The sequence below is a fragment of the Gopherus flavomarginatus genome, chromosome 20 (assembly GCF_025201925.1).
Source record: "Gopherus flavomarginatus isolate rGopFla2 chromosome 20, rGopFla2.mat.asm, whole genome shotgun sequence".
Lineage (NCBI taxonomy): Eukaryota > Metazoa > Chordata > Testudines > Testudinidae > Gopherus > Gopherus flavomarginatus.
In genome coordinates this window covers 24,415,864-24,426,030 of record NC_066636.1, presented here as the reverse complement: position 1 = coordinate 24,426,030, position 10,167 = coordinate 24,415,864, and the positions used below count along the sequence as shown (strand labels likewise).

The 10,167-nt window shown below is 56.9% G+C and overlaps 1 protein-coding gene across 1 annotated transcript; it reads left to right on the top strand.

The window, feature by feature from the left end:
* The first annotated feature begins 5,020 nt into the window (after positions 1-5,020).
* Positions 5,021-9,919, top strand: CFAP141 (cilia and flagella associated protein 141). The gene is made up of 4 exons (XM_050930023.1): positions 5,021-5,164; positions 6,656-6,696; positions 8,217-8,346; positions 9,007-9,919. The coding sequence occupies exons 1-4, from the start codon at positions 5,021-5,023 to the stop codon at positions 9,106-9,108; spliced, it is 417 nt and encodes a 138-aa protein (XP_050785980.1). The 3' UTR covers positions 9,109-9,919.
* The last annotated feature ends 248 nt before the right edge of the window (positions 9,920-10,167 follow it).

The window sequence follows — 10,167 nt, the reverse complement described above, 5'->3', positions numbered from 1 at the left end:
CGTACTGACTGTGCTGGCTTCATTCACTCCACCGATCCTCCATCACTCCCAGCGATGGCTCGGGGGCTGAGGCCAGAGGTGGTTTCCAGCTCCCTCACTGGAGCCACTGGCTGGGCTTTCCGAAGGCTAAATGCCTGGGGCGGGGGGAGTGTTGATTCCCTCTGATGCAAGCAGGGCCTGTGGTTCCATCCGCCCACTCCTTCTCAGCCTGTTGTGCTTGAATTGCCCTTTAGACCGGGGGCAGGCAGGTGTTGATATCTTGAGCCTGGTTGAACCCCACCCCCACAGTAAATGGCTGTGTCCTGCTCTTGCGGGGTGAGGGTGCTGCTGCTCACTGTCTCTTCCACATGCCCTAGCTGGGTGAAAACCTTCCCTGTTCCCTCCCGCTCTCACCAGCACTGCAGGCCACCTGGGGAAGGGGCAGCAGCAGCACAGCCTCTGGTGAAAGCTCCCAGGCTGACAGCAGACCCTTGCAAGCTGAGTATGCTGCATGCCAGTCACCTGGGCTTTGCAGATACCAGCTCTGGGTTGGAGGAGGTGTCCCTGGCAGCCAGGCCTGCTCTCTCTCTCTCTCTCTCTCTCTCTCTTTTTAAATTGCTGGTTAATAAAAGGAACATTCCCGTGTGGCCGACATGCACCGTTGCTCTTTGATGGCAGGGATCCCTTGTCTGACCCCTCGGGACAGCCTGCTCCCTGGCCTAGCTGCTGGGGGGTGGCTAAGAAAGAGTGGGGGAAGTGTCTAATCCCAGGGCAGAGGTGGCTGGTGCAGCTGCCTGGGCTCTCCAGGGAGTGGGTGTGGGGGCTTCCGAGAAAGGTCTCTGCACTGAGCAGCCTCCTGCATCACCTGGCCAAGAACAGCTGGGAGCCCTCAAGGCTCTGCTGCCTGCCTGCTTCCTCTCCAGCTCCCCTCCCCTTGCCAGGAACGTGGGCCCTTCCCTGGCGAAGGGCTCTGCACAGTGCCCCTTCCACTTGGGCTGGCTACAGTGGCGTTACACAGCGCTACCGGCAGGCGCTGGGATTCTCACTGCATCATGCTCCTTTCTCTGTCTCCACCTCCCTGGGAGAAAAGGGGGGCCGCTCCTTGTTTTACATGTGGGGAGCAGAGGAGGTGAGCCACCACTCTCCCTGCAGAGTTGGGTTGAAAAGGCAGAGCCTTGGCTCGCTTTCACCATCTCAGCACCAGTTGGGGTGGGGTCATTCCTGCATGGGCTCTCAGGGCAGGACGGTGGAGGCTGCCTCCCAGGAAGAGCAGTTCAGTTTTGTGGGTGGGTTTGGGGGTAGGTGTGTGAAGTCCCTGGGCCCTGCCCTGCGGGATATGAGGATGCAGCATTAACAGCTGGGAAAAGCACCTGGAGATCCTGGCATGTAAAGCAGCAGCACTAGATGGCACATGTGCCCCGGAGGAGGGACAGTCTCCACAAGGGGCTGGATTGATGGGTGTGTGGGGGGAGGGGTAATCATTACATGCCCTTGGCCCACCCACTGTGCTCCTGGGATTCCCCCCGGCATGGTGCCTCTGCCTCGCACTACGGGCTCATGGGAGTGTCCCTAGTGCGGCAGGGCCCTTCCACTGTTCCCTTCAGCGAGAGCTGAGTGCCTTTAGCCCAATGCCCCTCGGCTGTATTTCCCGCCCTTCGCCCTGCCTACTGCCATGGTGGGGATGGGCAGCACTGCTCCTACCAAGGGAGAAGAGTGTTGGGTACAGGCCTATGAACTGGAAACGGGAATCTTAATATATTTCCCGGGCTGATGCTGAAGTGTGTATGGCAAAGGGAGAGCACGGGGGTTAGGGGCGGCCAGTGTTGAGCTAGCTCCTGGGCACGCCCATACTCACACCTCATGCAAACTGGGGGGCCTGGAAGAAATTCTCGGTCGCAGGGCGTATGCAGGCACCTGTGACTCAGCTGGCCACACTGACCAAACAAGGGCCCTGCCTCGTACCATCCTCACGCTTGGAGAGCGCAGGCCCTGCACCGGCTGACGAGATGGAGCGTGGCATGCTGGGACCCAAAGGCTCTGGAGTTGGCATGTCCATTGCAGAGGAAGGTGGCAGCTACGCACTGTCACTTCATGCCAGTCGGGTGCAATCTCTGGGTTCTTTGCCAGCTGCCATCAGCCCTTCAGTCTGGCCAAGTGTGGATGGCTTACGGCTGTTTGCTGCCCCAGTTCGAGATGGGCCTCACAGTTACCAAGTGTCAGTTACTGAGGCTGCCTGAATGGGCAGCCAGAGCCTGGGCACTGGAGACACCCGGCGCCTTGGCCAATGGGCAGGGAGTGGCTTTGTACGGTCGGTGTGTGCATCGCACGGCTCGTGGGGCCCTGCACCCCTGCTCCGCTAGCAACATTTCCTTTGTGATTGCGTGGGGGGGCTCCCTGGCAAAGGGAGCGCTTCCCTGCCCTGTTCACAGGATCCGGCTCGTGGGTGAAGCTCCCGGGCCAAAGGCAGCAGGATTTGTCCCTTGCCTTCATAGACTGTAGGACTGGAAGGGACTTCGAGAGGTCATCGAGTCCAGTCCCCTGCCCTCATGGCAGGACCAAATACTGTCTAGACCATCCCTAAAAGACATTTATCTAACCTACTCTTAAATATCTGCAGAGATGGAGATTCCACAACTTCCCTAGGCAATTTATTCCAGTGTTTAACTACCCTGACAGTTAGGAACTTTTTCCTAATGTCCAACCTAAATCTCCCTTGCTGCAGTTTAAGCCCACTGCTTCTTGTTCTATCCTTAGAGGCTAAGGTGAACAAGTTTTCTCCCTCCTCCTGATGACACCCTTTTAGATATCTGAAAACTGCTATCATGTCCCCTCTCAGTCTTCTCTTTTCCAAACTAAACAAACCCAATTCCTTCAGCCTTCCTTCATAGGTCATGTTCTCAAGACCTTTAATCATTCTTGTTGCTCTTCTCTGGACCTTCTCCAATTTCTCCACATCTTTCTTGAAATGTGGTGCCCAGAACTGGACACAATACTCCAGCTGAGGCCTAACCAGCGCAGAGTAAAGCGGAAGAATGACTTCTCGTGTCTTGTTTACAACACACCTGTTAATGCATCCCAGAATCACGTTTGCTTTTTTTGCAACAGTATCACACTGTTGACTCATATTAAGATGGTGGTCCACTATGACCCCTAGATCTCTTTCTGCCATACTCCTTCCTAGACAGTCTCTTCCCATTCTGTATGTGTGAAACTGATTGTTCCTTCCTAAGTGGAGCACTTTGCATTTATCTTTATCGAACTTCATCCTGTTTACCTCAAACCATTTCTCCAATTTGTCCAGATCATTTTAAATTTTGACCCTGTCCTCCAAAGCAGTTGCAATCCCTCCCAGTTTGGTATCGTCCGCAAACTTAACAAGCGTACTTTCTATGCCAACATCTAAATCGTTGATGAAGATATTGAACAAAGCCGGTCCCAGAACAGACCCCTGCAGAACCCCACTTGTTATACCTTTCCAGCAGGATTGGGAGCCATTAATAACTACTCTCTGAGTACAGTTATCCAGCCAGTTATGCACCTACCTTATAGTAGCGCAATCTAAATTGTACTTTCCTAGTTTATCTATAAGAATATCATGCGAGACCGTATCAAATGCCTTACTAAAGTCTAGGTATATCACATCCACCTCTTCTCCCTTATCCACAAGGCTCGTTATCCTATCAAAGAAAGCTATCAGATTAGTTTGACATGATTTGTTCTTTACAAATCCATGCTGGCTATTCCCTATCACCTTACCACCTTCCAAGTGTTTGCAGATGATTTCTTTAATTACTTGCTCCATTATCTTCCCTGGCACAGAAGTTAAACTAACTGGTCTGTAGTTTCCTGGGTTGTTTTTATTTCCCTTTTTATAGATGGGCACTATATTTGCCCTTTTCCAGTCTTCTGGAATCTCCCCCGTCTCCCATGATTTCCCAAAGATAATAGCTAGAGGCTCAGATACCTCCTCTATTAACTCCTTGAGGATTCTAGGATGCATTTCATCAGGCCCTGGTGACTTGCAGGCATCTAACTTTTCTAAGTGATTTTTTACTTGCTCTTTTTTTATTTTATCTTCTAAACCTACCCTCTTCCCGTAAGCATTCACTATATTAGACAATCCTTCAGACTTCTCAGTGAAGACCGAAACAAAGAAGTCATTAAGCATCTCTGCCATTTCCAAGTCTCCCGTTACTGTTTCCCTCTCCTCACTGAGCAGTGGGCCTACCCTGTCCTTGGTCTTCCTCTTGCTTCTAATGTATTGATAAAAAGTCTTCTTGTTTCCCTTTATTCCCATAGCTAGTTTGAGCTCATTTTGTGCCTTTGCCTTTCTAATCTTGCCTCTGCATTCCTGTGTTATTTCCCTATATTCGTCCTTTGTGATCTGACCTAGTTTCCATTTTTTATATGATGTCTTTTTATTTTGTAGGTCACGCAAGATCTCGTGGTTAAGCCAAGGTGGTCTTTTGCCACATTTTCTATCTTTCCTAACCATCGGAATAGCTTGCTTTTGGGCCCTTAATAGTGTCCCTTTGAAAAACTGCCAACTCTCCTCAGTTGTTTTCCCCCTCAGTCTTGATTCCCATGGGACCTTACCTATCAGCTCTCTGAGCTCACCAAAATCCGCCTTCCTGAAATCCATTGTCTCTATTTTGCTGTACTCCCTTCTACCCTTCCTTAGAATTGCAAACTCAATGATTTCATGATCACTTTCACCCAAGCTTCCTTCTACTTTCAAATTCTCAACGAGTTCCTCCCTATTTGTTAAAATCAAGTCTAGAACAGCAGTAGGAGGGACGGTTCCAGGGCAGCGAGCGATTGGAAGTGACAGAAACAAACACATGGGGCTCATTAAACTGTCCTCACCCTTTAATGGAGCAGGGGTCTTCTGCAGCTCCTTGGATTGGGGATCCTGGGCACCGGTGAGCACCCAGGCCCCAGCCACGGGGCGACAACTCGGCTCTGCCCACTCCGGGCAACACGGCTCCCCCAGGCAGAGCCTCCGGCATTGTCTCACGGTTCTAAAGCGTGTGCTGCTGCCATGGTGACCAGGGAGCCAAACGGTAACAGGACGGCAGCTGCCCCAGAGCCCAGCACCCGCCCCGTGACAATGGCACCTGGCAGGGAAAAGCTGGGCAAGAGCAGCAATGCCCCTTCACGCCAGCAGCTCCTGAGAGAGGAGGAGGTAGGGTGTGGAGCGGGGCAATGGGCAGGGCTGGAGCCAGGGCCTGGGGGTGCGGGCAGGGTGTAGGGATGGGGGGCAGGGCTGGAGCCAGGGCCCAGGAGGGGTGGGCAGGAGGGCAGCCCCTGAGCACATAAAACAGAGGGGAATGGGGCCTGTGGGGTTGCCTGTGAAGGCTGAACTGGGCCTTGCCACGCCCCATGGGCCCCGTCGTTGGCACCAGCCCGTGGGGCTGAGCAGCTCCCAGCTGCATGGGGGGGCGGGTCTCATCAATGCCCTAGACATGGGGAGAGGCTGGCGCCCATCTCATTCCTTAGGGCTTGTCACGGAGTGTGCGGGAGTCCAGCCCTGCACCCCTCTTCCTGGGACCCACAGTGACTCTCAGCCAGCCAGTAACACAGAAGGTTTATTGGACAACAGGAACGCAGGTTACAGCAGAGCTTGTAGGCACAGTCAGGACCCCTCAATCGAGCCCTTCTGGGGGTTCAGGGTCTTTGGATCCCAGCTTAGGATTCCCTGAATTCCCACCACCCAGCCCAAAACCGAAACTGAACTGCCCCTCCTCCAGCCGGCCCCTTCCTCTGTCCAGCTTCCCGGGCAAAGGTGCTGACCCCCCCCCACACACACACACCTGGCTCAGGTTACAGGCTTAGATCCTGTCCCTCACCTAAAGTCACCCGCTGCTCTCCCATCCCCCACACGGACAGTCCCGACTGCATCACAGGGCTGGATTCTGTCCACGGCCACAGCCCCAGTCTCTTAATGCTACACCTGGCCTGACAGCAGGTATCCAATCAGCACCCCCTCGCCCCGTCCTGGGGTGTCCCCGGGCCAAACCCTGCCATCCCTGGGGTGTTAAGGGAGGGGACAGCGCCCCCAGCAGAGCTCCCCAGTCAGGCCACACTTTCCCTGCCCTACCCCCCGGGGCAACATCCCCATAGAGAGATGCTGAAGGCTCACTCGCCCCCTCTGCCTGTCATCTCCTGCTACCTGCCCTGGAGGTCTCTGTTCATGGGCCCGGCTTTGTTGTCCAGCCATTGAGGGCTCCCGGCAGCTGGAGGGGATTATAACACACAGGTCCTGACTGCACGTGGATCTTAAAACTGTGGCACTTGTAAGACTTGGGGCATCAAGCCCAGCAACCTAGCGAGCCCCAGCATGAGTATTCGCATTCTACCCTAAACGACTGTGCAGTGAGGAGGTGCTCTGCTAGCCAGCTGCCAAGTTGCACTGCAGAGGTAGCTGCATGGTAGTGCTGGGAGTCCTCACTCTCCTATTTCATATACCGCTGTACAAAGCACTTTAGAACCGTTCACGGTGCCAGGTGCTAGGAGCTGTCACCCCTTTGCCACCCGAAAGGGGAGGCCCTTTGACCCAATCACTTTCCCTTGCTGGGGCTTGGTGATTTTGCCTCCTCCCAGCTGCTAGTTCAGGGTAGCAACACAGTCTGGGGAGAGGCTGGGCCCCAGGCTAAATGTACCCTTCTGGTTGCAGCTGGTGAAGAAGGAGGCTGCCTACGAGAACCTGGTTAAAAGGTAAATGGGTTTGTGGAGGGAGGTTTCCAGCTCCTCATTACTGTGATTAAAGCCTCTTCTCTGTGGAATAATGACTCCCAGCATGTCCGGCAGCAGCGCGCTGGGGGGCGGCAGGGAGCTGCTGACAGAGGGAACCACGAGGGCAAGGGGACCATATTTTCCCAAAGGAAAATAGGACACCACATGGGGCCAGCCCAAGGACATCTGTCCTACCCCAAAGTGGGCCCCCACTGCCACCCAATGGCATGGGGCCAGTGCCCCCACCCACCCGCCCAAGCCGCTCTCCCGAGCCCTCCCTCCGGCTCAGGACTGGTGTTGCTGCTCGCCCCCCCACCCCCTGCCCCCGCATGTTCCTCCACACCCCCTGGGGTCACACCCCACAGACTGCTCCCTTTAAACTCCACATGTTCCCTGAGTGCAGCCCAGGGCCGTCCCCTCTCCCTAAAGCGGAGCAATTGGCCCCTCCCTAGGATCCTGGGGCCTGGAGGAGAAGCCAGCGAGGGTGGGAGGCTGCTGGAAGTGATGGCTGCTAAGGGCCCCTGTTGATGGCCCCTGACATCTGCCCCCAGCTCCATTCAGATCAGGGGAGCTGCTCATGTGGCTCTAGCCAGGGGCCCAGGGCCAGAGAAAGCTCCCATCCCTCCTCTGCTTGGGGCCGGATCCTGGTCGTGCCCATGGATGTCAGCAAGGAGGTTCAGTGGCTGCAGGCAGCACTGCTAGGGCACAGGAGCCAGGTGCCCGGAGAACCGTCCCTGGTTATTTGGACGTTTATCCCCCAAGCACAGTGCGACCATCGCGGGAGCTGCAGGCACTAGGGCTTGTTTCACTGCCATCCCTGGAGACCCCTTTGGGGTCAGCACAGTCAGAGCTAAGCTGGCCCCAGTCGCCTGCTTCCTGGCCTGTCCTTCCCACCAGTGCACACACACCCCCCCCCCCGGCTTTCACCTGCTTCGCACGGCCCAGAGTAAATGCCCCTTTTCTCCTCAGTTGCATCTTTCACTAACCCCAGATGTGAGAGGACCCCCAAGCCCAGGCTGTGGGTGTGCTAGAGCCCAGCAGTTGCTGGGGGGCTGGCGGAGGGGGGGCTGTTGTGTTGGGAGCTGCCTAGACACAGAGCGAGAGACAGTCCCTGCGCCAAGGACCATGTGCTCTAAACAGACAAGACGAGGTGGGAAGGGAAACTGAGGCACACAGTCTCCCACGTCAGGGGACTAAGCAACCGTTCAGAGCCCAGAAACCTGAACACCAGGAAACAAAAGTGAAAGTGTCACATGCTTTTTGACTGCAGCTTGAGGGCCCTGCAGGGGCGGGGGAGGCGGCAGGGGGGTTCCACTGACTCAGTGCAGCCAGGTGCTGACTCAGGCAATGGGGTAAAACTCAGCCCAGGGGTGAGGCATTTGGTTCTGTCCCCTTCGGCCTCATTCTGCATTTCCATGTAACTCACTCCCCTCTGTGCTGGGGAGAGCTGCAAAGGCTGCCCTGGCTCAGTGCTCCCCTCCCCCGGCCTCTCGTCCCCCCAGCTGGGAGTGGGGCCGAGTCCTCTGTGTGCAGAGGGAGAAGCAAGAGGAGAAGAGAGTGGTGAGGGGCTGCCAGAACCTGCGGGCCAGCGTCGCAGAGGAGCTGAGCTTCGCTAACAAGGCACTGCTGATGGTAAGGCTGGGGGGACCAGAGGGGCACTGACCCTGGAGGAGCAGGGCCCCCCAGCAGCGTGGCTGGAGAGGCTTGTGCTGGTAGCGGGGGTTCCAGGCTGTGCACCTTTCACACCCACTTTGTGCAGTGAGAACAGGGCAGGGGACATCAGGGGAGATCACCACCCTGGGCATCACCGCTGTCAGCTCGATCCAGTCCCCCTTTGCACCACAAGCCTCTGGCCTCAGCAGGGCAGGAGATGGCTCCTCGTGGGTGAGGGACAGCGGGATCGGGGCGAGGGGGCGGGGAGTGTTTCATTTGGAGGGATACGGCCCGACCAAGTCACAGGGGAAAATGCCCCAGAGCCAGCGGCCTGAGGGAACCTGCTGCGCTCCCCCTGCTGCCTTTGCAGATCTGCCCATCCCACCGAGTCCCAGTTCCCTCCAGTGGCGTCAGCAGAGCTGCAGTGCGAGGGGAGGGTCAGGCCCAGCCCACAGCTCTCCCCACTGCAGGCTCAGCTGCTGCCCACGTGGTGGGGGGCACTGGGTGAGTCCCCTTCCTGCTGGGGGGGGGAGTGGGCTGGTTTCCACCCAGCCCTGCAGCAGGCAATGGGACCAGCAAGATGCCAGGGAAGGGCAGAGGGGTCCTGGCTTCTCACACAGCTCTTGGCCTCCCTGCCAGGTCCGGCGCGCGGCCCTGCGCTACCTTCTGCACTGCGAGCACCTGCAGTTCCAGCACGAGCTGAACCACGGTGGGAAGTCCTTCTACGTGGAGAGGCTGTGAGCGCCCAGCTTTGGGGAGCAGCAACTTACCCACACCGGCCCCCTCGCTCACCAAACTGCGACCCGCAGCGGCCCAGGTTTCCGTGGGACCCCAGACTTTGCACCTGACAGCACTCCCCCGTCCTGCCCCAGAGCCACCTTCCCGATGGGACAGTCGTGGCTGTTGCTATTTCAGAGACAGCGTCAAAACCTCCTGAGAATATTAAAGTGTCAAGCTAAGCGGAGCAGCCTGAGGCTCTGGAGACAGGCGGCGTTTAGATCCCAGCACTGAGGGGGCAGCCCAGAGGCAGTCGGAGACACCACGTCGTAGGGCAGATTTGAAGAAATTCCATGGATTTAGCAGAGACCTTGGCCTCTTCGCTGGGGCGGGTGAGCTCCCCTGCCACACCCCCGATTATGCCGCAGAAGCCCCACCAATGGGGTTGGAATAACAGGTCTAATGTGTGTGTGAGCATCTCGCTCTGAGGGCAGCTCCCGTCCGTGTGGGCACAGAGTCTGCGCAGGGCCGGCTTCGGGGCACTCGGCACTGGTCACGCACTGAAGCTGGTTGTGTCACTAGAATTCCCAAGAGACCTTAGGCCTTCCTTTGCCCTTCCCATCCCAAGGCCTCACAGCACTTTGGGCAGGAAGCCTCCCAGTGGCCTGGCAGCATCATGATCAGCACTGTATTGAGGGGAAACTGAGGCAGGGGCACAGAAGGATCTCACACCAAGATTATGCCGCAAGTTAGTGGCGCAGCCAGGTATAGAAAACCCCAGGAGTCCTGGCTCCCAGTCCCCTTCCCCCACCACCAGCCCCCTGCCAATCCACCAGACCCCCCCCACACACACACACGAGTTTCTGCACGTGTCAGCTGTGAAGCGTCTCTGACACCTGGTGGCCAAGTGGGTTAATGTAACTAGAGGCGAGACCAGAAAGTCCCACAAGCTGGAGCAGCCCGGGGTGAGCCAAGCCCCCTGTTGGGGTGCAGGGAGGGACCCCGGCAGCGCCTGCCCGGTGGAGATGAGCTAGCAGCTTGGGGCAGCCAGATCCCTGCGTGCCAGAGCTGCAGCTGGTGGTC